The sequence below is a fragment of the Glarea lozoyensis genome, assembly GCF_000409485.1.
Source record: "Glarea lozoyensis ATCC 20868 chromosome Unknown GLAREA16, whole genome shotgun sequence".
In the NCBI taxonomy this organism is placed as follows: domain Eukaryota; kingdom Fungi; phylum Ascomycota; class Leotiomycetes; order Helotiales; family Helotiaceae; genus Glarea; species Glarea lozoyensis.
Genome location: NW_007360990.1, coordinates 1,494,606 through 1,519,532, shown reverse-complemented (window position 1 = coordinate 1,519,532; position 24,927 = coordinate 1,494,606). Strand labels below are relative to the sequence as shown.

The following is a 24,927-nucleotide window of genomic DNA, read 5'->3' as shown; positions in this document are numbered from 1 at the left end:
AAAGTTTTCATTTCCTCTTCACTCTTGAGGTAACGGAATACCGCTTATGTCATCCTCTACGAGCATAGTTAACAGACTATAGTGAAACTTCTGCTAATATCGGTGCGAGGTATTTTTCATCTGATTATGATGGTAGATGAGGTTTAGTTACTCTAGATAATCAAGACGTTCAGAGTACTCGTGCGTGAGTTGACATACGTTGAAGTAGTGTTCTCAACTCAACTCCACTCATTTCATGTTCTACGTGAGTAAATTTCCTAGATTAAAGGACGACCTATTCCACGTAAGTGACATAGTACCTCTATAAAATCACACTTCACCTTACCTGATCTTCAAATAGGACCCCTCGCAGGAGAAACACGTGCCTCATCTATTGGTCACAGACCGCACAAGCCATCCAGATGAGAACGAACGGTGATAATACCTGGTTGACAAACTCAGTTCTATTTTTGGCACCTCTATATACAAGCCAAAGCTGCTTAAAATTCAAAACGCCCATGCCCTAAAGTACGCAGACAAATGCAATTATAACACCGCTATCCCAATCCACTTTTCACCACTTTTAGGGTTTCCGATCCTTGGCAACAGCTCGAGGTCGGTCTAGAGAACATCCGTACTCATTGCCTTGATAAACCATTTGTATTCAACGTAACCACATTTATGCTGTGATGCCGTTCTTGTTCTTCTTGCTTGGAACTGGGGTGTTGGCCTCCTCATCTAAAGATCTCTTCTCGGGTATATCAATCTCCTTCTCCTTCTCTGCTAAAGCCGCTCTCTCTGCGTCTGTCATGTTGGGTAATAGATCAACTGGCTTTCCTAGCTTAAGTCCGCGGTGGAATGCACGAATGATTGAGTCAGCATCATCCACAGCAATTGGTCGAATATCGGCAAGAGCCTTAATCTTGGTTGTGCACTCCTTGTATTGAGCATCAGTCATATCAATTTTCAACTGGACTGCTCTGGACTTGATGGCGTTCCAACCTGGGTTTTGTATTAGTATATATCTGGAAAAGGGGTTCTCTCAAGCGTCTTACCGGTCAAACGAGAAGCGAAGTGGACGTATCTTGTCATACCGAAATCTGCTGGATTGATGATCTCGTATGTTGAAGGGTTGTTTAGAATTGCCTTGGCGTGGATTCCAGCTTTATGCGTGAAAGCACAAAAGCCAGTGATTGGGTTGTTGAAAGGAATGTTGACCTCAACAGCCTGTGCGACCAAATCCTCAATATCCTTGAGCTTGTCAAGCTTGTACTTGCCCATAACATATTCCCTGTCGGCAACGATCATGCGGGCCATAAGCCCACCAAGAGGAGTGATGCCGTTGCGCTCACCAATACCCAAAACCGACGTATCAATGTGTGTAGCGCCAGCCTCGAGAGCACAGTATGCATTCGCTATGGCACATCCTGTATCGTTGTGGAAATGAGTCTCAATATCACAGCTCACTACTCCTCGGAGAGTTCGGATAAGGTCGTATACTTGTCGTGGGGAAGCGCATCCAACAGTGTCTGCGATACCGACACGGTTTACACCGATCTTGTCAACTGTGGAGTAAATTGAGAGGAGATCAACGAGATTCGATCGGAAGGAATCTTCGCTAGAAAATCTAATTTCGATGTTGTGTGATTTGACGTAGTTTATAACCTCGATTGCGGTGTTGGTGATGTATGTCATGTCCTTTCCGTGGGAGTGCTCCATCAAATACGATGAAGTGCCAATAACGACGTCACTGAGTCATAGTAAGTATAATAAATCGCAGATTATTGGAATCCATCCTTACACTCCATCGACACCGGTTTGGACAGCGATTCTGGCATCGTCCATATGGCATCGGATATGTGTGAGAATCTGTCACCATTAGTTTTATCCGCCACCCACTTCGAATCTCTAACGAACCTTGGCCTTCAATCCCAACTTGCAGATAGCTTCGCAATCAAGTCTCGACTGCTCAGATGCAGCAGGAGAGGTCAATTCAATCTGTATGTCTTTGTTTAGAACAAGCAGCTGGTAAGACAATATTTGCATGACTCACGTAGTCAACCCCAAAGTCGTCCAGCGCCTTTGCGATCTCAATTTTCTTCTCAGTATCGAAAAAAGCATTGGCGAATTGTTCACCCTCACGAAGGGTACTCTCGATAATCTTGAAGTTGTTGACATTGCTCAGAAAGTCACCGACGGGTTGGTAAGGATTCGATCGATGGTGGGGGTTCGCTTTGGTCTCAATGCCTGTGTATCCGGGATGTGCTGCAAAGACATATGTTAGCATTGAATTGTTGAATGAATCGTGATGTCTTACAAGAGGAATTGCCGTTGCCATTGGAGGCACCATTTCCGTTTGATTGCCCATTGGTATGCCCATTACCGTTGGCAATGGCCTCTGGTTCGCACGAAGGACACATTTTCGATGTGATGTTTTTTGAAGAGTGACGGATAGTTTGCGATACCAGACGATGTTCGAGACGAGTGAATAAGATGGATCAATTGAGTATGTGGGAGCACAAAAGTTTCGGGCGGGATGACGAATATTAATACTCTGATGGCTGGAAAATTCAGATGTGGACGCTGAGTCTCGCTTTGGCTATGACTCTATCTGGGCTTGCCTTGTATCTTTCCTGTGTTGTGGGGAAACAAAAATGGCAAGGATATTTCTGCAAATCGAGGGGAAGCCGATGACCGGAGTCTAACTTCTCATTGGACTCGCACTCTGGCTGCACTCTTGCATGTCACGTGTGGCAGCAATCCAGCGGTGAAATGGACGGGATCGACTTTGAAAGCAAGACGCCCAATTGGCATTTGTCTGCTCGGCGTCGGCGTACTGCGAAACAATCTGGGGAAACCAGGCGCACCAACTGAAAGTTTTTGATGTGCATATTGCAATACCTCATGAGACGGTTATTGGTGGGAGCTTTGACGGCAATGCGTATCTGATTGGCAGCAAAGAAGGCGGTGAAGCTTCGTGCTACCTTGGAAATATTTTTCCATCAAAATAGATCTTCATACATAAAATACAAAGCAACATACGGTTCTTCAAACACTACTCGATCTGCTCTACGAGGTGGTTGATGTTCTCTGAATATTTATTTGGGCGTTGCAAGACTATATACCACAAGTTTGAGGCGACTAATAGCTCTCGAGCTCTGATTAGAAGTCATAGGAAGCTGGAACATGCCGATCCATGGAAAAGATCGATTATGTTGACTACAGAGGTATTTCACAGGTATCTCTGTGTGACTCCGGAACCATTTGATGCTGTTGTGGGACGGCAGACGATCACCTTTTCAGAGGTCCTCTCTATCCGGCAGAGCTCTTTCAAGCTGTAGTACGACATGAGCTTGTCAGATTTCACCAATCCAAAGCCAAGGGACACAAGGTTTATTAAAATTTCTTGAGTAGCCCTGGGGACTCGAACTTAGGATCATCGTCGTCAGAATCACGGTCTCCGATATCAATGACTGCGAAGAGCACCTTGAGCCAAAGACTGCAACCTCGACACCCAACATCGATCTCGCCATCGTCAACAGCCTCTTCAAGTTCCCTTTGAACAATCAGGAATCCGCGGGTTTCACCACATCTGCAGCCTCGATACCAAATTCCCTGACCCTCCTCAGTCTCCAGGTCGTCCAAATCCATGGTCTCAATACCGGTATGGAAGTTCTGCTGATTCCCAACACCGCCGATGTCATTGGTTTGTCCCTGTAACTCTAGATCCTTATCATAGTCCGCCCGAGACCTCGCATCTATGAGGACGTTGAAGGCTTCGCTAATTTGATCGATGGAGTAGACGCGTCCTGCATTTTTCGTGGGCTGTGTGGTCGAGGATTTATCTGGGTGGTTTCGCAGCAATGCTCTTCGATAAGCAGTGCGAAGAGTCTGCTTCGGAATGATGGCGGTTTTCCGGATGCCATCTGGAAGATCCAGAACTTCGTAATGGGTAGGAGTCTGACTCATCGGTATATACGAATACCCAATCAGCGGGGAGGCGCAAAAAAATATTTGAAAAGGAAGGTCTGATCCTTGATTTTTTAGAGTTATTTTTGAGCTTTCCTGCGCGCAAGCTTATAAAGTGGCTGGGTCCACCTCGCGATCGGCTAAAACCCAGGAGTGCCGCTCGCTTAGCACTACACTACCTACCTTATAGGTAGGTACGGTCGAAAGATTCTTCTATGATTGCCAATAAATCACATTTCTAAATTTATGTCGGTAAATCTGCTTAGATCTAAAGTACTAATCTACGCTTATTATAATAGCGTGAGCATACAGCTCATTTGAGAAGCAACTAACTGTCTATCATTTTGTTTATTGGCTCTAATGAATGAGCGAATTATAGGTAGTAACTAGTAGAGACTAGAAAAAGAGGACTGGTGGGGGGAGAAAACTCTACGGTAAAGAAAAGCTCTTTATTTCTCTTATTGCTTTGAAGTCATGTTATATTTCTCTATATGAGTATCTAGAACGTATCCTTTCTATACGTTGGAGTGCCATCTATTCAGAGCACTGTGAATAACCACGCTTCATTTCCCCTATGATATTTTACATTAGGCATAGCACTGAGTCATTTACTCAGATGGACTCTATCATATTTGCAGTGAGCGAAGAACTATCTTCAGGTCCTAGGTACTGAGTCCTTTCGATTTCTCTTCCAGCCTTTGAATACACTTCCTGAAGTCGTTTGTTTTCTCTTCTCATATGTTAGTACATAGGTGATACGTCCTGCCATGACGGTAAACTGGAAATACAAAATTGAAACCCATTAATAATGGTTTGATGAAGACTAGCAACAAACCAAATGAAATCAGTCCGTGGTAGACAGACAGCAGGAAACAATCTGTCACCTTAATTCATTCACACCGCATCAAAGATTTAAATCGAGTAAGAGCTCTATTATCAAAACAAAATCTGCAATTCCGCAACTAACTATGCATAGGTATAAACGCCGATTCATCTAACCGATGAGAATGCAACTTCTAGACAAAATCCCAAACTCCATATAGCGTACATATAACTCCTCGAACTTCCCAATTCATACCCGACACTCCAATATCCTTGCCGCGCACTGCTAAGAGCAGATGAAGGAGCAAAGAAAACAAACAAACTCTACTTGCTATTCTTACCCTTCTTTTTCTTCTTGTCTTTCTTTACAGTCTTGTCCTCAGGTGTCGTGCCGGTCTTGTCCTTGGGCGTTTCGCCAGTCTTGTCCTTGGGCGTTTCGCCAGTCTTGTCTTTGGGCGTCTCGCCAGTCTTGTCTTTAGGCACCTCGCCCTCCTTTGGCTTGGGCTCCGTTTCGGTCGTCTCGTCCCCCTTCGCTTTAGGCTTCTTGTCGGCCTTAGTCTTGCCCCCTCCACAGTTGCCCTTCTTCTTCTTCTTCTTGGGCTTGGTCTCGTCAGTATCTTTAGTACCTGTGGCGTCTGTGGTGTCTCCGGTGCCCTTCTTGCCCTTCTTGCCCTTAGTGTCCGTAGGGTCAGTAGCGTCCTTCTCCTTGGGCTCTGCTCTTCTCGAAAGACCCGCACGAGCCCACAAACTCAGAAACGTATTATCTCTTTTCTCGTTGCTATGGTCCTTTTTAGATGGCTTTTTACCTTCAGCTTTAGATAGTTCTGCACCATCCTCATCATCGCCACCTTCACCAGCAGCACAAGAGGCTTCTGATTCTTTGGTGAGAGACAAGGCGTAAGAAGGACCCATTGTGGCTTCATCCCATGAGTCTTCGACCGAGTACTCAAAGAGTACTTCTGGGTGAGGCCCTCCGATCAGGCCCCGTATCATTCCGGTCGGGGCGTCGTACTCAACGGCGACGTTAGTTCCTTCCCATTCCTTTGATTCCTTGTCATATGCGGGGAGGTATGAGTGTAACTTCATGTGCGCATTTTTCAAGGGTCCAGCATTATCCGCCACAGCTCCCTATTGATTGATTTATTAGCATGGAGATGGGCGAGGAATATATGGTTATCTTACTGCGGGTTCTGTATCATCAGCTTTCTTCTTGTACTCTTTCTGTGCACCAAGTGTGGCTACAATGATTTGTTTGACTCGATCTAAGTTCTTCAACTCCTTCGCTGGTCTTTGCTTCTCAATAGTGATAAGATAAAGGTGAGCGTTCTCATCCAAATTTGTTTCCGCTAACTGTTCGTCTGAAACAAGAGCTACGGAAGGTCAGACATCTCCAAAAATATGCTAAGAATTAGATGTGGCTTACCAGGAAATGGGCCGCATTTTTTCATATCTATCCAGAAATATTAGTATCCGAATCAGGTGAAGATATTTGGTGATTCAGAAATGCTTTTGCAGGAGTTGACCTACCTGGCTCATCGGAGATATCCTCAGGATCAACCTGCTCCTCTTTCTCTTCTGGGTCACCCTGCTTGATAAACTGGATAATATCTTTTGTTCGCTTGTTGACAGTTTCTTCTTCATCCTGTAGTTCCCAGTAATGAGCAACATAAATGCCGTGTTGGTTAAATGCGAATAGTACTTGACATCCAGTCAAGCCGAAACCTTCACAGAAAGAAAAGGCAAACGACGCAGCTGCTTTTGGTTTTGGCTTTCTCTCTGATGGGAACGCAGAATAAAAAGCAGTATCCCTCCAGGAGCTTGGACAAAAGTCGGTCGACCTTTGATGTCTTTCAATCTTTGTAATGTGAGTCCTAATGGCATCGGGGTTGGTTTTATCCAATTTAGCTAGGGCTCTCGCGGCAAGAACCGGTGCGTTGGGTGAGGAAAGAGGACTGTTGGGGAGGTTAGAAAAGATACCGCCCTAAGACGCCTGTGGAAACTCACCCTTCATCGCCATCAACAGGGAAAGCCGTTATTGGCGCAATAAAGCTCCCAAAAGTCGCTATTGCGAGGCCCCAGTGCTGGACACTGTATAGATGCATGGTGGGATTAGAAACCGCAGATTCGAACCCCAATGCAGGCTAATCAAGTGTACAAAGGAGAAATTAGGTGTTCCAGAAGGGTCAGCAAAATGGTGTAAACGTCTTGACAATGAGATATAAGTGCAAAATAAACTAGAATGAAATAGATAGCAGTACAAGATATGACAGTTGAGAGAATCGATGAGAAGAGTGAGCTGAATGAGATAGATTTTTGTAGCAGAAGGCAATCTTCACTTGCCTTATAAATATATTTGATCACAAACCTCGAAGTGGTCGGGGTCCGTCATGGCCTCGACTGTGTATTCCCACTGGAGAGGATTCCACTGGTGAGGATCAATACGTATCTGGAATACAGAAGAGGTACATGGACACAAGAGCAACATGATGGCGGAAATTTGGAATGCTGGATCACTGGACCACGATGGTTCGAGGAGAAGGTAGTTTCGTGACCGGATCTGACTCATCTGAGGAAGAGGAACGTTGAGTTGGGCTGAGGAAGCTTAAGACATGACCAGGATAATGGGGAAATTATAAATTTAAGCCTCACGTCAGCATTGAAGATACGACTTGGGATCACGGCAGGTGGTGGTGGTGTAACCTTACGATTAGCGAGCAGCCTTATGGTTAACCTTAAGGAATCGCTTATTGGAGCATCAAATTCTTACAAAATACGTCAAACCACCGCCGGCGCCGTCCTAGATCCATCTGATATCACCATCCTCTTACTGACCTCCTAAACTTCGTGATATAATATTATTTTGGGCACGAGTTTGGCGCAGCATTCTGCCCGCGACCTTCGAATCATTCGGTCTCTGTTTTCTTAGATTCCAAGGATTTTGGAATGCGATGATTCGAAGCTCAGCCGTAATTGACGACAAGTGAGCCACTCAGCAGATACAAAGGAATAATAGCTACAATATTTGTGGGAAATGAAAAAGTACAAGTACGACCCCAACTCTCCTTGCAAAACGTCGCATTATCCAATTCCTATTCATTACATTCATCTAGCAAATATATTACAGTCACAAGACAACCTCCTTTTTTCCCTTCTCATTTGATCTTGCGCTACATAGTTTGAGATTATATTGTTACACGTCATCGTCCAGCCGGGCTTTTCACACTTTTCTTTTCACGTATTTGCGTTCGTTCGACATGTCCAGTTCCCCAAGTGGAAGAAGGTCATCGCACTACGGAGACGCATACTCCGCAGGAAACCTTAATTCATTCTTCTCTGCCCATGCAGGACGGAAGGTTTTGGGGCTCACTTTAGTTATAGGCCTGGCCTTCTACGCATTTTCGCCATCTGTGAGTCTCGTTATCATCTCACGAGGCGCAAGTTACTTACATTTCTTCACTAGGGTCATATCAGCAACCAAGACGTGTCCCACTTCGACAGTTCTATGTCTGAACCTGCCAACCTTCCCATCATGGGAATGCATAAGAATTCGCATAAAGAATTGCACAGGAGCATGTATAAGAGAACGACAGACGAAGAACAGGACAAAGACGGAAAAGATTCAGATACGACCACGGACAAAAAGAGCGATTCCACTGACCCTACGAGTGCCGGGGGAGCTTCTGGGAAATGGAAACCACTTACTGCAGCTCAGAAAAAACATGTGTATGATATAAACCTTGTGTTTGGAAACCTATACATTTCAGTCACTAACAAACATGTAGAGTTGCCATCAAGAGCTCTGAGTCTACTGACGATGCTGCCATCAAAGCAATGGAAGCTCTTGGATTCGACACTCCCCTTGACCCTCCGTCTCCAGTGGATCTGACTAGGGGTGGCATCAGACTAGCCATACCTGTGACCATTATCGATCTCGCTGCCATGTCTCTAAAGCCGAAACGACTGGAGTACGCTCTCAAGAAAGACAAAGATGGCGCCGAAAAGAGCAACCCACTTGGTGTTCTGGCTGGTAACACGTACCTCGCAGACCAGAAAGAAACACTTGCCCAAATGAAGCTATTGCTTGCGGACGAACGGTTCGATGCCAATAAGGAGGAGTTTCCAGACGATTCAGATATGAAGATGAGACTAGATAAGTTACTCGGCCGCAATGGCAGAAACAAGAAGTACACACCAGCAACTCCATTGGAGAAGGCTTGTGATGCTTTGTTTGTGGACGCAGTAAAGCTGCTCATAGAAAAAGGTGCCAAGGTTACACCTAGGGCCAAAAAAGTCCTGGCAAAGTATGACGACGAGGAAGAGGAGGAAGATCAAGTCAAGGTAAAGGCAATCAAGGCCTTATTGACATAGGCGAAAGTTCATTAAGTCTGGATATGACCTGATGTAAGGATCCAAGAGTAAAGTTATCGAATTAGAATGGGAAATCTCATTGCATTCGGGCTGTTTGTTGTATTCGTTGGCGTTTGGGGACTGGAATTTGGGTTGGGGATAGGAGTATTGAATTTTTTTAACGCATCTTGTTGCCAGTACTAGAGAGCTGTGCAGTGATGAAGTGACGTTTTTGACAGGCAATAATGAACTAGGCGATAGTATCGCCCCGAAACTTACGTACAACGGTGCCCAGGGCGTGTTATAGACTGTTAAAAAATAGGCAGCCAGCCTGCCGACCGAAGTAACACGAAAATATAAATTTTCGTTCGATGTAAAAGTCTAGTAAATTCTCCCGTTCACGGGATATCCTCGCTCCAGCTAGGGATTATACTGGAAAAGTTGAGGCAGATATTAATGTAGATATTGCTGTACCGATTCTTACTACCAACAGTGGAACGGTCCACGTTCGTAAAATGCCAAGCACGTTATCATCCCACCCGGAGCATATTAAGACACTAGTCATTCATTTCACTAAACTCAATCTCATCAAGTACTCTACTTCTTGGCCTTTCAAGACATGTCAACCTTTGAAAGTACTTCACCTACCCCTCACACTCTTCTAATCATTAATATGCCCAAGAAAACAACTTTCTCAGACATAGATCCAGACAAAGATTCAGAGATTTTAGATAAAGCAAACATTCCCATCGGAGCTCCAGTTGTCAAAGGCGACGTTACACACCCGCTGACACCAGCCCAACTGCAATACTTGTATGGCCGTCTATGCACCTATTCCCGCAATACAAAGCTGATACACACGTAGGGCCCTCATAATAAATCCCGCTACCGAAAAGACAATAGCAGAGAATGCAATGAATTTTTTCGGGTTCGAGACTCCTCTTAACCCCCCAACATCCTACGAATTGGCTAGCCAAGGCATTTCGTTACCGATGGCTAGTACCGTTATTGATGCTGCTGCGCTATCGTTCAACAAAGACAGATTCATCTACGCAATCAAGCAAGATACAGCCAGATACAACGGCGCCGTCGCAAAACTCAGCAGTCCACTTTGCGTTCTTGCTGGTAGGGGGCAGAAAGCCGCACTCGCGCTATTCGATGATGTTATTGCTGCCGGATTCGATGTCAACGACAGACAGTTTCAATGGAACGAAGCATTTTTAAAGAGGATTAAAATGCGAGCAGAGCACCCTGGCGAAAGTTATGTTTTTGAGCCCCCGACTGCTTTGGAAAAGGCGTGCGACCGTCTGTTTGTAGGTGCGGTGGAGAAGCTCCTTCAAATGGGTGCTGAAAAGGGCAGGGCACTAGACATTATGAGGAGGTTCGATGAGGAGTATTCGTCCATCAAACAAAAGAAGATCGACGAGATTAACAAACTTTTATCCAAGGTGGTGACTTAAGTTTACTTCTGGCCCCGAGTTAGCTGAGAGTGGTATGAGCATATATCTTCATGAAAATGGGTTGTTTGATGGCGTTGTGGATAGCGTTTAGGAGTTTGGCTGATAGGCGTATTGGAATCTTATCCCAGTTGGACGTTGAATTATGAATTATTGCTTTGGCATGGGAACTTGAATTCACGAACATGGAGTTCTGCTTTGGAAGATTGTTTTACGAGCCCTGACCTCCGGCTCCTATCCCCAAAGACTGCTTACACAGCGTACACAGCTGATGACGCTGGGCATAGAAATGTCTAATACCGTCAAACCGAAAGCCTTCCATCCATTGTACTGTAATTATGTTACATTTTGATACAAGCAGAGTATACATTATCATTAAGACCTTTCCATTTTCGCCCTCTTCTCATTCTTCTTCGCCCCTTTCATACTCCTCCTCGGCCTTCCCTTGGCACTACTAGGCTTCTCGCGAATCTGGAGTGAAGCATTTAATGGCCTCCTCTGACCTATATATTTCCCTTCCGGCGTAAAAATCTCCACCGCAGGCCATAAAGGATCATTTTCATTTCCAGCAGCGTCCACTGAACCGTCGTCTTGTCTTTGAAATTGTTGAATATTTTTGTTTTGAAATCCACGCGTATCCCGGACAGGGACACGGACAGAGTCACGCCGTGGTTTTCTGACCTGTGCGGCAAGTTCTACCCAGCCCACGCCTTCAATAAGAATATCAGTTGAGAAGATACGGAATGGGAGGACGTCTGGACGGAGTTTTGCGGCGGAGCGAGAGGTAAGAGGACCACTTCGTTCTTTGGTGACGTCCCACTTGAGGTAATATGTTCCAGCAGAAGCAATCTTTTCGCCTGTTCCTGGGACAGAGATATTCTCGATGCCAGACTCGCGGGTTTGAAGTTGGGTTGGTATGGCCTTGTCTGTACTGGTGACATGCGGAAACAGGGACGTAAAGTTATAACTCAAGAAAACCACATCCGGTGTAACAGGAGTGATGCGGATGAACCCTGCTAAAAGTAGAGATTGGCCCTCCTTGATTGAACTTTGGGCTATTTTAACTCGCGTGCGCATTACCAGAGTTGTATGTCGATCGGGCTGGACGTGATTTTCTAAGTCGCTTCGAGAGAGACCTGGAAGATCAATGAGTTCTCCTTTCCCGTTGCCAAAAGGAAGCCTAATTGGCGAGGCAGTCGTTCCAGGGAGTGGGGAAACAAGAGGCATCGCTGGGTAGTCGACCTCAAATGGAAAGGGCGGTAACATCGAGGAAGTGTCCAAAATCTCTTCCGTGTCTTCCCACCCAGATTCTTTGACCACAACATCATTACTGGCTTTGTCGGCTTGCGGAATCATATCACTCCTTTCACCTAGTGTCGCTAGTGCTTCTTCTGACGCTCCATCGACGCGTGGTTCGGGCACATGCTTTTTGATGTCGCTCACTCCAGACTTACCCTTCGGAAACACTTCATGGAGCAGCTGGCTCTTTCCCACATTAACTTTTCCGACTAGCCAGCCTCCACCGCCTCTCTCCCAAATGTCTTTCTTCAGCTCTTTAGTCCACCATGACATTTTTGAACTCACACACCTAACGTTTCCTAGTCGAACATCCTTTCCGGTTCGACCCAACGCGTCCCGGAGGACTTCTCTTATCCATGGCATCCTCCGATCAAGTTGCTCCTTTCCGAGGCAAAATAGATCAGATCGTTGGATAATAAAGCTAATTTCTGTCTTTTGTCCATGATAGAACCTCCCAGTTTTGGAACGCCGGTTGAGTGAACGCTGCGGAGTAAGGTGAAGAAGTTTATGTAGCCCTGGAATTAGAGACATTGGAAAGTCCGCTGCATCAATAACATGATAAATGTGGTTGTATTTGTAGGGAGATTCGAATATGGTATCCTGTATTGATTGAATAGAGGGGTGGATGATGGAAACGCCTGTGTTATGCTCTTTCAGATTATGACAGCGATCACATATCGGAGGACCTAGATCTTTATCTGCGTCTGCATTAATATTCATTCTCAGAATCATACGAATCCAATAACATACACTCTTTCGCTTTCTCTGTCTGTCCAAAATCCAACCCAGCTGCAATTTCTCCAGCATTGGCCAACGCGTCCCTTATTATGGCAGATTCAGCAGCCACGGCTGCTATAACATGATCCCTTCCATTTATGTACTTTCGTACGGGCCTTCTCCTTAAGTCATAGTAACCAGGTTCGTCTTCCACAACAGTTTGCGCAAGGGCGCCGCACCCAGGACATGTTATTGGGAGCGCAGATCGCGCGATTACTTTATATCGCGCTTCTGCTTCTATGCTGGCTGGCGTCTCGACTTCGGAGGCACCGACGGGATGTGAGGTTAGGAATCTTCGAGTGGGTTGTCGGAAAGGAGCTTGCGAAAGCTTCGCAGTCTTCAAAAGTCCTGGGCAGAGAAACACTGGAAGATCTGCAGTAGGAATCACATTTCTCGGTAGTGCTCTGAGTATACCCAATCTACCAGCGCAGGTAGCCATTCTCAACAACCCCACGAGAGAAACACAACTATTAATGGAAGTGCTGGCGCATATGGTATGGATCCGTAACAAAATAAATCACCGCGAAATATTCCGACAGGGGTACCACCTTAGCGTCTAAACCTTAAATAATTTAATGCCACACCTCCAACCACAGCGACAGGAATACGACTTTCAGATTGACTGCATCTTCGACCTTCGCAGATCCCTAGTTCACCAGTGTATACTTCAAGATGGTTGGCGTTGCTAAGCGTATGTCAAAACTGACTGAAGTAAGTAGAGTATCCGTCGATATGTTCAATCGCATCTGCTGACCTCCTCCTCTAGAAGGTACATTTCTCCCCATACTCGATTAACAACGTCGCAAGCATCCAATTGACCATGTCCGCAGTTAATGCACCTTAAGATCGGTGATGGAGCAATCGTACTTCCGCCGGAGGTTCGAAAGATACACATGGACTTTGCAGTAACCAAAGACCCATCACATGCTGGCCCACGGTAACCCTCCTGCCACACCACGTCCTCTGACGAGAGCAGTGCTGAAGATGTATAGGATATTCTGGCGGAACCAACTGCGGCGGCTGAAATATCACAATCCCAGATTAGAATGTACTATAGCGCGCACAACCTCCGGCGACGACCCAGCGACAATGACCCTCCACATCGCCTCTCCCACATCAGCATCTGATCCTCCAGCCACCCCTTCTTCCGATACTACAGATACAGGAATGCGAGTTGAAAAAATCGACATCAAGAGCCGAGGGCCGGGGTCGATATTAGAAGAAATACTGAAACTCGCTCCTGGAGGAAGGAAGATTGAGGCTACTGAGGAGGACCTGAAGGTTATTGCGGAGCTGAGGCAAATGCAGAAATCACAAAACAAGAGCTCTAAACAGAACGAGGTTAGGAATACAGCGGCTAGAATTGAGAAGGAGAAGGATTTGTTAAGACGTGGCGCGGCGGTATCATGAGCTGGTAAATGGATACGAGCTGTAAAGTATGAGAAGTCTAGCTGGAGCGAAGCAAGACAGATGTACAATAGAAGTGTATTAAGATGTAGATATGCTCATCCAGGGATGTATTATCAGTAACTTGGGTGTCAGTCTCTGGAAATTGAATCAATCAGATAATCAAAATGGCCCACGTAAGCTTTGTGAACAGTCACGGACTTGGATTTTTAACTATTAATCACGCTCTATGTAATGCCTCCAATATGCGCAGTAACTTCCAACCCGCCCTCTTCCATTTCCAGATATCCCGCTAATGCGCCAAACTCCTCCCATTATCTACACATGGAGCAGCTCATTTCAATCCAAAGCCTTCACTCTCATTTACAGCTCTCCACAACATCCTCTCGAGTTTCTCCTTTGACGAATAACGCCACAACGACACCATGTTGAAACAAGTCCGCGCCTGGGGAAACCTAGAACAGTCATTCCCCAAGCAGGACACTTTTATGATAAGATTGGTGGCACCCATTGCAGGTATTCGATCACTTCCAGTAATAAAACTCAGTAGCTTCCGTTGATCTTTTGGACTTGCGCCAGCGAAAGAATCCCAGAACCAGACCACGGTGGATTGGTTGGCGGCCTCCTTGACGGGAACTCCCCAATGCTCGTATACAGCTACCGCTCGTAAGGATGCAATATCAAGAGGCTCGTCTGAACCTCTGATGAGGAGCTCAATTTCTTCGGGTCGAAATAGTGATAATGCATTGCCCCCACAAACAGTAAAGAATCCCCTCTTGAATGGCTCAAACTGTCGAACGACCGACCCGTCAAGGAGGTAACGGACGTAAAGGTCAACAAATTCTCGCCTGTTACTGTTTGTGACGGAACGATTCTCTCCACCTGGACAGAGTGGCACTTGGATTGTTTGCCCATATTTCTCGACATCGGCGACGAAGTCTCGACAGAAGGTTGCCTCCACATCGCCTTCAAAATCTAACAATTGTCTCAACCCTGCAGCGAGAGCAGGACGATATTCGGCCAAATCCTCTAAAGAATAAGCCATGATCGGTTTTGCATGTGAAGTTGCTCCAAGCGGCGTAGGTGGCCCAGCTGCAAGTAGCTTCCGAAAAGCAAATGGAGGAAGAGCTACATCAAGGATCGTCGAGTTATATATTGCTAGACCTAAGACAACTCCAACAAGAAAGAATTGATCTGTTGTTTCGAAGCTGTTAGGGTTGAAGTAACAGAACTGAGAATCTTCATCATATGTAAACATTCCTGTAAACTAGTTAGTAATATATCGCTGAGATTTTGCAAGGGAGCGTACCGTGTTCAGGATTAAATACATCTCGCACTAGAAGCAGAAACCACTCTTTCCTGAGCCCACCAGCATCAATACCTTCCTCGCCCTTAAACTCGATACGAAGCCCTTTCTTGATTTCCTCACTTCCAGATCCGACGACTTCGCTCACACCCTTGAGACTATCCTCTACTAAGCACTCCCGTCGAATTTTCAGTACGAGGTATTGGTTAACAACTTGGCGAGTCATGATACTGTCGAAGAAAGCTTCGCGAGCCTTCACTTCCATCTGTCGCCGCGCGTCGTGCTCCATTATTTGAATCTTCGCCCAAATACTGAGGAAGAAAGGATATTGACAAAAAGAAAATTTCCCTCGCTTAGCTTCCCATGCTTCAAAGTCAGCGATGAGGTCGCAATAGTCCAGCAAAGTATTGTAGAAGTCGCTTGTAGCTACTATCTGGCCATGCGGCAAATTTCTATCGCGAGACAAAGGCACAGTGCCAGATAGGAATCCAGGTATCGAATGGGTTTCACCCTTCTTTGCTTGACCGTGATTATTTGCGGAAAACAACAGAGCCATCACTTTTGCGGCTGCTTTGATTTGCCAATCATCGTCATACACCACAGGCTGTGATTTGCCATTATTCTTTTTCGACGATAGGGGAGGTTGAGCACCTAAGGCAGCATGAAGAGCTGCTGAACTACCTCGCCCGGTTCCACTTATACATGGTATCAAATGATTGGCTTGGTCCTTTTCAGACCCACGTTGTTTGCCATGCTGTCTCGTCAACCTGTAGGTCACAAAGCTTCCTACTAAATCCACAGTCTTTTGGAAGTGGCTGTCTGTAAAACGAGCAAACCAAGAAACGAGGTGATGATGACACTCATTTGGCAAATTTGCTAGGAGTCCCAATATTCGCTTGATGATTCCGGAATGCTGTCCAGAACTACCCTTCCGCGTATTACGGCTTTCGGCTGTAGTTGATTGCGATGTTGATCTGGATTGCTGATGGACTTCCGAAGGAATCACGCGGTCGCTCTTTGTTGGGGACCTAGATTGAGGTTCCTCCCGTGCTTTTGAAGGAACATGCGAAGGATATAGAAGTGGGTTGGCCCAAATTATCAGTAGAAAACGAACATCCTCTGGCTTATTCATTGGGCGCCCTGGACGTTTTAGTAAACTCTCAGTCGCTTTGAGAAGGACCCTCTGGGTATGAGTCTGCGCTTCAAGAATATGACTTTCAATATCAATAAAATCCAAAGATGGCGATGGGTGAGTGCCGGTCTTATCATCATATTTCGATAAGTTAAGATCACGCAGCTTAGCTCGCCATGAATTTCCAGCTGTGATAACTGTAGAATACCACTCGTTGACTGCTGGCCAGTCTATATGGGGGGATTTCAAGTTGACCAAATGGCCTGACTTGCTTAAACTGTCGACATCTTGAATTCCGAAATCATTGCGTGTCGAGGTTTTCTCTTCTGATCGACCTCCAGTCCACCATGAGCCATTCTCTGCAAAATCGCCGAGTAAAAGAGTTTTGGCGTCTAGCTCCGAAAGAAGACTATCTGCCTCCGTAGCCTTTTCTGATGAGATCGATTCTTTGGGCTGAGCTTTGAAGGCCGTTGGAAGCCATCTCTTGGCCCCTTCACTTTTTGCTCGGGGTACCAGGCCTGGCCGTATGGTCGAGAAGGATGCATTGATGCACTCCAATGAACTGAAAGAGGTGATTATGTAGTCTTCTAGTGGTCTAAACAGATTTTTGGGACTTCCATTTACCTTCTGAGGATCGACATCTGCGGTTACTTTTCTCGTGGGCTGGTGGACAAGGGGGCGTTTAACATCGGGGCGTTCCGCATCTTTGATTGCTGGTGTATAGAGATTTCCCGGCGAGGAAGAGGAGTAGGTCCGGGAGTCCGCTTGACGGGGTTGATATGGTATTTCTCTTTTATCTGGTAGCTTCTGGAAGTGTTCAACTGAAGCGAGAGAAGAGGGACAACCTTCTTCGCTGGACAAACTCTCAGACACTGTTGATCTTCCATCCTTCATTCTTCGAATGGAACCAGCCATTGGGGTAGATTGTGAAGCTTCCAGTAGTGGTGATCCAGGCGGAGAAGACTGCAGTTCTCCGGATTGCGAGTTCACATGGTTCATGCAACCTACCAGATATGATGTTATGCACTGATCAATCAGTCTTCTAGTCTTTTCAATTGAGAGCACTTGGGCTGCAAACTGTTAGCGTGGCCGTAGCAATTCCACTGCAGTTGCAGTTCGTACCTGGCAAATGAGCCCTCATTGACCGGTCCTCGACTGGCGCCCGATGGCCATCGCCACTCCTGGCTTCCAGCAAGATGGGCTTCAAATCATTGATTGTCAAGCAGACTGTACATCTGAAAACATGCAGATTCCTCGGCCAACGCACCGTAGAATCGCACGTCATGCATTTCCCCACAGTCAAATCTTTGTCGCTCGTCTTGCTCTGCCTGCTTCCGTTGTCCGTCTGATGTGAACGTACTGGAGAACTGCCAGAGTCATCATCTGTCGAGTCTACTCCTCCACTTTCGCCGTGCCTCTTCTTCTTGCTCGAAAATAAAGAGGGAAATGGATGACTGATAGAGCGGCCATGGCTGAGTGTACGACTTGGTCTGGCAGAGCTTCCACTTGTGTTTCTTTGTGTGACGTCCGTGGTCGCCGTCAGCGTGGGGATCGATAAAGCACTGTCCAAAATATCTGCCTCCGTAACTCTGAGAGGTGGGTACACGGGCTGTGCGGGTGAGGCATCGTTAGAAAATCTAGTGTTGAGGTCGCGAGACGACGAAGAAAGTAGCCGATTCGAGGACCATGGAGGCATCGCAGAGTGCACAGTGACTGCAAAGCATCCGCTGCAAATGGAGCAAGGGAATGGAAGGGTTCATTGAAATTGTTGAAACGACACGAGTTGTGAGCACTCGCTGCTGGCTCCTCATGTTCTTCGATCGTGTCGCAAGTTCCTTCCTTCGACACGGTTAGTTCCATACATTAGACCTCGGAGCGGCGATTAGGTTTTTAGGGGCAGGAAAGTATTGTGCATTTACCTTGGCCCATGACCATGAGTCTGATTGTTTGCAAGTTGAAGTAGCAGAAATTATCTTGTTTGTTCATACATTGTTTAAACACTGGGAGTTTGGGTCCCCAAATAGGTAGCTGGCAAGGGTCGACTCCAGGAATACGAGTTTACCTAGATATGGGACGTACGGTAATCTGGTAAGCCAAAATCCAATCACACGCGATATATGTATCAATAACAAAGGATATCACAACGCTTTTGATAGATTGATCACTGAAAATAATTGACAATTTACTGGGGTATAGAATAATAGACTTCAAATGCTTGCATTCATTAGCATCATAACTTTGAAGTACAGGCGTCGCTTTTGCCAGCCCATCACATCAGCGAGAGCAAATGAAATATCCATTCCGGGCCACCCAGGCAACAAAACCCCTCGAAAACTCCGACTAGCACATCTATCTGTAACGTTGGAGGTTGAGAGTGTTGTGTCTCTTCCAGGTCTTTCTGCGACCAGCAGTTGTCTTGTTGTATCCGTGACCTTTGCCCAGTCCACGAGACTTCTTGCCGGTAGCGGTGAGACCACGAGATTCACGGTGCTTATGAACAGGGTTGACAATCCAGTTGATGCGGGCATCACGGCGAATAGCCTTGTGTTGAGGATCGACCAAGATGATCTCGAAGTATTTGTAGGTAGAATCCTGGTTGATCCAGTACGAGTTCAGAACTCGCAAATTCGCGCATCGTCGGCCTACACGCTCCTCGGCGGTTGATTTGAGAGATCGTTGGTACTTGAGCTGGTTAACACCCTGGTTGGTTGGTTTTCCTGGAGGTGAAAATATGGTTAGTAAACTCTTCCGACTTGAGATCAAGGTTCCGCAACTGCGCTTTCATACCGTATGTAGCACCCTTTGGTACAGGCTTCTTGCGACCTCCACGGCGAACGCGAACGCGGTAGATGACATAGCCTTGCTTTGCCTTGTAACCAAGACGGCGAGCCTTGTCTGGACGAGATGGGCGGGAAGCGCGGTGGATGACATTCAATTGTCGAAGCTATATTATGCACTCTCAGCTAAGTTCAACGAGTGTATAGCAAGGGCATCAAATGATGCCCACATCCTCAATATCCAATTCGGTTCGAGACCATTTCGAAATATTGATTGGTATGTGTTGCTATCGCGGGATATCGTGGAGAAATTGGGTTAACACACCTCCCAGCATCTGACACGGAGAAGGAAACGCAAGACATCCGATTGCTTGCGCTTTTGCAGCTCCTCGATATACTTGTTGGCGCCCATTTTGTCGTGGTTGTCGTGGTTGTCGTCAAGGGAGCAGGAATTGGAATCACAAACTTTTTGGAAATTCTCTCTGTGCGGACGTTCACACCCCTGGTAAACTAGCGTCCTTCAAGCGAAACTCCCCTCCAAGTCAAATATGGTTAGCGCCGTTGTTGAAGCGTAGTCATATCTGAGACTAGCGCAATATTCCCCGTCAACCCCCTTGGCAGTCGAAGCACGATAGAGAGCAGTTGACACAACGAGGCAATATTCCATATTTCGTCAACTATTTTAAGCAAGTGTAATCTTTTCAACTCTGTTTAAGATAAAGTTCTAATTCAAGCTACTTGCCCGCTCAAATCTATTCTTTAAGTTTTTAGAATAGTAAGGTGGTTTTGCCACTTACTTGGTCTACTGCGAGCCAGTACAAAATCATCCCCTCAGACGGTGTATCTAGAAGGGCGAAGGTTTATGTTAAAGTCTTTGCCGGTTAACCGAGCAAGTGTGTGGGCTTTCTTGTATTTGTACCCAATTATTTCCTTATGCTATCCTGGAAGTAGTAACAAGATTCTACAGCATGGGTATTTGCGCTACATCTTCAAAACGTCCCTCCCGCCGGGTCATCCAAGTGCTCCACGAGAGATATACCGGAGAATTCCCTCTTGATTCAATAAAATATAGCCACAGTTATCCAACTCAGCTTGAGTGATACTCTGTTCATTTCTGAAACCACGGAAACTTCTTCTTCGCCATCTCTACTGGGCCAGAAGAACTCTCTACCTCCAATGACCGTTGATAAATCTCCTATTCCATTCGTTAGTCAAGTTCAACCACCAAATCAGTTCAAAACCAAAACTCACCTCGTCATCAACAGGCATCAAACAATCCAATATCATTTCCCTAGCACCTTCATGTCTACTCAGATTCGGATACGGCATGACCTGACTCTTCATAATAGGCAAGATGACCTCGCTCAAAACCTCAAATTTCTTCCAGTTAATTCTCTCCCCATTCTGGCCTACGAAAGTCCTGCTACCTTCTTCTGCACTCACCAAATCGCGTCGATGAAGCGGAATGAATGGTATTCGCGGTAAAGGAGAATTCTCCCATGCTAATCGGTATGCAAAATGGGACTTTTGAGATCCCATGAGGAGAACAAGACGAGCGAATCGTTTTTGAACATCTGCCGGGACAAGTGTACGAGTTTGAGTCAGACGATGAATCGCGGAACCGCCTATGCCAGCTAGTACGGCAGCAAGACCGTTGTAATTGTTGAGTTGACGCAGCTTGAGTGCGATGGTCATGAATTTTTCCAGCATGACAGCACGATGTTTAGCTTTGTCGCGGATAAGAATCATGTTGGCGACCCAGTGGGCGATGTGATTGAAATGGTTTATCATGCGGTTGACATTCGTGAGAGATTTGCATTTTTCTTTGAGTTCTAGAGGAAGGGATACGTGACGAACGAAGTCGCGTAGGCGGATTGATGAAAACATCACCCAATCTATTCGGGTCATTTCGTCGGCTATGTCGTCTTCCGATGTATCCATGAATATTCTGTAGCGGAACTTTGTAAGGGGAATTTGCCCTCGCGGGACCATCGTGGCTGCTTCCTTTTCGTAATCTTCTACGGTGTTGAAAGATGATGATAATGATGGATTATGTGAGCTCGGTCTGTTGGAGTATGTTGTAGACTCGCTCTTATGCAGTTGTTCTATTTCATATCCTTCGTCCTCATCCCCCTCTTGGCTAACACCGAGTTGCTGAACATGTCTTTCCAAGTCAGCAATTGGATTTCTTCGTTTGAGTGGAGATGAAGGGGCCGACTCTGCTAAGCTCCCCGATTCGGTTTCCACATCCGCGTCAGTCCGAGCCCAGCCCGTGTCGTCGTCTTCTACAACACGAGACTGAAGTTGCATTCGCATATCTTGTGCTGCTGCTGCGAATACGGGTTCGCTTGACAAATGGTTTATAAAGGCATCAAGATTTCGACTAGTGGACGGACTAGCAAAATCGCCCGGATAGCTTGACACCCATCTGGCAACAACAGTAATGATACGTAACTGGATAGCTGTGCGTGTCAAGTAATGTGTGTTTTTGTCGGCAGCAATAGCATCTAGACGACCCAATATCGCTGCAAATAACTCTCCTGGCGCCGCGAATTTTCTATACAGGCAGAGAAAAATGTCCGAGAAATTATTGTCTGCTCTTGACATATTCTGACCTAGCAGTCGGTCTACAAGTTCGTCGAAGGTAACGCCTGCAACTTTCGCGGGCTTATCAAAAAAGCTATCATCGTTTCGATGCAAAATAGGAGTATCGTCGGAATACCGGTAGGATGACTCGGACTCAGATCCCTCCATATCTATGTAGGAGCTATCCATAATCTTTCCAGGAGAGGGAAGAGGCGATCGGCTTGCATTTGGTAAGAGTTTGCTGTCCGAATCACCGCTTTGAGTATTATCTTGCCTGAAAGCAGGATGCGACGAGAGTGGTGGTGCTTCCTGTGGATCTGGGAGTTTGAATTGGTGATGTAGATTTGTTCGACCATTGTGCCGCGTTGAGGGGGGCTTTGCTCGAGATGATACATGGGGCGGTGAGGGCAGGCCACGTAAAAGAGAGTAATCTGAACTTGCACGACTATGTTTCGACTGCTGGCTCAAGGGTCTGGATGTGGGATCGGCGGCTGGTGTTTCAAGATGTGCTGAGGATATGGCCCGGCGACGGGCTCCGGAGACGTCTTTTTCAGGGGCATAATTTGCGGCTTATAGGTGTCAGTACAGCCTTTCCACTAGCCGCATGTGTTTTAAACTCTATTAGACCCCTTGATATGACAAGCGAGAAATACTTCGTGAGATGTGTCAGGGGTGAAAGAAAGCTCCAATGCCGAGAAGAACGGCACTCATACCATAGAAACAGTCTACTTTTAATGCGCATCATGGCAAAGACTGTCTTTGGGTATGACTGCATGAGTATTGGTTTTACTCCAAAGAGCATTGAACTCTAGTAACTAAAAAAAGAGATGCTTCTGTTGACAAGAAGGAAGAGACGAATAGCACTATTTGGGTCTACCAGGAGCCAAAGCAGGAACAGGAGAAACAAGAAACAGATTGATGATTACAATGACGCGGGAATGAATTGGAACAACTAACCATTTCTTTTCGCCATAATCGCTCTAAGCATGGACGAAAGACAAAGCCTTGCACTTTCGGGTACATTGGCAGCGGTTTTGACTGCTTCTATGCAAGAATGACAGGCATTTTCCATACTTTCAACGTCAACCTGTCGAGTGTTCTCAGGATTGTCACATTTACAAGAGACTAAGATAGTTGGCAAGGCAGAATTCACAAGACCGTCTGGAAAACGTGTTAGCGGCGATTTTATTAGACCTCGTATGATCATACTTAGGGTTGGGGGAAGCGCCGCAATGCTCTCTCGATTCATAACATCGTATAGCAACAACGCACCATCCATTCGAGGGACGATGTGCCCATTGATTTGCTTGGGCCACTCAATTCGCCGATCGCGAGCAATGTCAAAAGATTCAAGGTCTAATTCGATCAGACTTACTGTGTACTCCACATTATCAACCGACATACGTGCACTGGATGCACTAGATGCTGGCAAGCTCCTCAGGCCAAGTGCACGTTGAATGAGAGTGCTCTTTCCACAACCTCCAGAACCAATAATAGCAATATTTATATCAGACATTCCGCTTCTCGATTGAGGCTACCAAGATTCCATCAGCCCATGTTCTATATGATTGTATAAGAAGGACGTACAGGAAGGTTCACAGAGTTGTCCGGCGCAGTTCTAGTAGCTGAACGAGGGGATTGTGCTTCGGAATCCTCCTCCCCTCGCCTTGGCCATTGTGTTGCCGACCTCATTTCTTTCGAAAGAGTTACAGATTGAGGTGTTTGATAGTGTTTGAAGAAGGGATCGTCCTGGATGGATGCAATACTACCGCGGTGCTTGTACAAGTCGTCGTTTGCGATCTGTGGTGCTAGGTCTCTGGACAATGGTACGAGTGGCGCTGAAGCAGTCCTGGGAGATGCCCCAGGTCGAGGACTACGAGGTGAGCTCGCAGTTAGAATTTTAGGAGAGCGATTGCCACGATTGGGATCTCGGCTGCTGTTTGCAGGCCAAGCACGACTAGACTTGTTGCGTAAAGTTCCTGTCTTGAGCTCTTCCATCTCGATGTTCGGCGCGTTCGCACGTTCGTGCCCCAAATGATGATTATCGAGGGCGTTTTATAGGAGTATGTGCGGTGTTGCTCTGCATTCGCGTTTCGAAGACGTGATATGGTTTCCGACGGGTGGTCTTGGGTTAGACGTGTCTTTCTACGTTTGCGTCTCTACAGTAGCTGGTCAGGTCTTCGGAAAGTCGCAATACCAGCTAGCCTGCTTCATACTCGGCGGTACGGTTCCAAGATCACCGCCTGCGCCGGCCGTCCTTTGTAGGTACCGATTGTTAAGGTATTGGTAACAGAGTATAGAACATCATTGGTGATATAGAGAGATCAGAGGGTGTCGGTCCCGGCAGGAAGGCAAAGGTAAATTCCAAGTCGCGGCGACGTTGAAGGTTGACAGGAAAGAGGCTAGGATGGATTCGCGAGCCTGGTTGGTGGGATAGCAAGCGCGGGGCTGAAGCTTAGAGGCACCTGGGCTGGGATCCAATTGTTATTCGCTGGCAAAATCAACAAGCTCTGAAACCACATATCCATCCAAAAGTAGATCTTCAAAAGGAAATACGGCTGGATAAATCGTCACTTGACAGTTAGCAGCTAACGAACCGAGCTCCGCCGCGGAATAATTAACCTCACCTTTGCCATTTAGACACCCCAAGATCATTTTCTTCATATTCAAAGCTACTGTCGGATTCAGAAGGAGTGAATGTATGGCGAGGGCTGAAACTGAACGGTAAGAGACGCGATGTCGTCTGTCCTTTAATAGTGAGGGGACCTCAGTGTCTCTGAGATCAACTTGATTGTCGATGCCTTAAAATTAATCTCTTGCCAAGACAAATTCATAACCTCTGTGTTATCGAATGCAGTCTTTCACAGTACGTATTTCTTTCTCGCTTGGAACTTATCTCCTTCTGCACTTCATACGTTCGTGATATACCTTTAGAATCACCGCCCGGGCTTTAATACTCGACGATCAGATATAGATGTCAACTTTCGAACCTTGGGAACGCATGTTCTACGTTTTACTCACGAGGGTAATGAGCCCTAGAACGCTTGCTCTTTCCATTGCCATCAATCT

At 46.3% G+C, this 24,927-nt stretch overlaps 10 protein-coding genes across 10 annotated transcripts; 3 read left to right on the top strand and 7 right to left on the bottom strand.

The window, feature by feature from the left end:
- Positions 1–658: 658 nt before the first annotated feature.
- Positions 659–2,399, bottom strand: GLAREA_07760 (Aldolase; the record flags this gene model as incomplete). The annotated part of the gene is made up of 6 exons (XM_008082447.1): positions 659–981; positions 1,035–1,729; positions 1,781–1,848; positions 1,897–1,977; positions 2,033–2,244; positions 2,297–2,399. 6 exons carry the CDS (start codon positions 2,397–2,399, stop codon positions 659–661), a joined length of 1,482 nt encoding a protein of 493 aa, XP_008080638.1.
- Positions 2,400–3,375: 976 nt separating this feature from the next.
- Positions 3,376–3,948, bottom strand: GLAREA_07759 (CSL zinc finger; the record flags this gene model as incomplete). The annotated part of the gene is made up of 1 exon (XM_008082446.1): positions 3,376–3,948. The coding sequence occupies one exon, from the start codon at positions 3,946–3,948 to the stop codon at positions 3,376–3,378; it is 573 nt and encodes a 190-aa protein (XP_008080637.1).
- A 1,146-nt stretch (positions 3,949–5,094) lies between these two features.
- GLAREA_07758 (uncharacterized protein) lies at positions 5,095–6,872 on the bottom strand (the record flags this gene model as incomplete). The annotated part of the gene is made up of 5 exons (XM_008082445.1): positions 5,095–5,898; positions 5,953–6,140; positions 6,194–6,220; positions 6,298–6,722; positions 6,775–6,872. 5 exons carry the CDS (start codon positions 6,870–6,872, stop codon positions 5,095–5,097), a joined length of 1,542 nt encoding a protein of 513 aa, XP_008080636.1.
- Positions 6,873–8,024: 1,152 nt separating this feature from the next.
- On the top strand, positions 8,025–9,138 carry GLAREA_07757 (uncharacterized protein; the record flags this gene model as incomplete). The annotated part of the gene is made up of 3 exons (XM_008082444.1): positions 8,025–8,177; positions 8,231–8,493; positions 8,553–9,138. The coding sequence occupies 3 exons, from the start codon at positions 8,025–8,027 to the stop codon at positions 9,136–9,138; spliced, it is 1,002 nt and encodes a 333-aa protein (XP_008080635.1).
- A 652-nt stretch (positions 9,139–9,790) lies between these two features.
- On the top strand, positions 9,791–10,577 carry GLAREA_07756 (uncharacterized protein; the record flags this gene model as incomplete). The annotated part of the gene is made up of 2 exons (XM_008082443.1): positions 9,791–9,930; positions 9,983–10,577. The coding sequence occupies 2 exons, from the start codon at positions 9,791–9,793 to the stop codon at positions 10,575–10,577; spliced, it is 735 nt and encodes a 244-aa protein (XP_008080634.1).
- Positions 10,578–10,949: 372 nt separating this feature from the next.
- On the bottom strand, positions 10,950–13,089 carry GLAREA_07755 (P-loop containing nucleoside triphosphate hydrolase; the record flags this gene model as incomplete). The annotated part of the gene is made up of 2 exons (XM_008082442.1): positions 10,950–12,571; positions 12,624–13,089. The coding sequence occupies 2 exons, from the start codon at positions 13,087–13,089 to the stop codon at positions 10,950–10,952; spliced, it is 2,088 nt and encodes a 695-aa protein (XP_008080633.1).
- Positions 13,090–13,322: 233 nt separating this feature from the next.
- On the top strand, positions 13,323–14,060 carry GLAREA_07754 (uncharacterized protein; the record flags this gene model as incomplete). The annotated part of the gene is made up of 3 exons (XM_008082441.1): positions 13,323–13,361; positions 13,481–13,587; positions 13,643–14,060. The coding sequence occupies 3 exons, from the start codon at positions 13,323–13,325 to the stop codon at positions 14,058–14,060; spliced, it is 564 nt and encodes a 187-aa protein (XP_008080632.1).
- Positions 14,061–14,391: 331 nt separating this feature from the next.
- Positions 14,392–18,191, bottom strand: GLAREA_07753 (Hect, E3 ligase catalytic; the record flags this gene model as incomplete). Its single annotated transcript, XM_008082440.1, has 3 exons — positions 14,392–15,317; positions 15,367–17,565; positions 17,618–18,191. 3 exons carry the CDS (start codon positions 18,189–18,191, stop codon positions 14,392–14,394), a joined length of 3,699 nt encoding a protein of 1,232 aa, XP_008080631.1.
- Positions 18,192–18,844: 653 nt separating this feature from the next.
- GLAREA_07752 (Ribosomal proteins S24e, L23 and L15e) lies at positions 18,845–19,684 on the bottom strand (the record flags this gene model as incomplete). Its single annotated transcript, XM_008082439.1, has 3 exons — positions 18,845–19,212; positions 19,283–19,439; positions 19,598–19,684. 3 exons carry the CDS (start codon positions 19,682–19,684, stop codon positions 18,845–18,847), a joined length of 612 nt encoding a protein of 203 aa, XP_008080630.1.
- A 696-nt stretch (positions 19,685–20,380) lies between these two features.
- On the bottom strand, positions 20,381–23,856 carry GLAREA_07751 (Ras GEF; the record flags this gene model as incomplete). The annotated part of the gene is made up of 5 exons (XM_008082438.1): positions 20,381–20,467; positions 20,524–22,427; positions 22,816–23,019; positions 23,068–23,392; positions 23,446–23,856. 5 exons carry the CDS (start codon positions 23,854–23,856, stop codon positions 20,381–20,383), a joined length of 2,931 nt encoding a protein of 976 aa, XP_008080629.1.
- Positions 23,857–24,927: the final 1,071 nt, after the last annotated feature.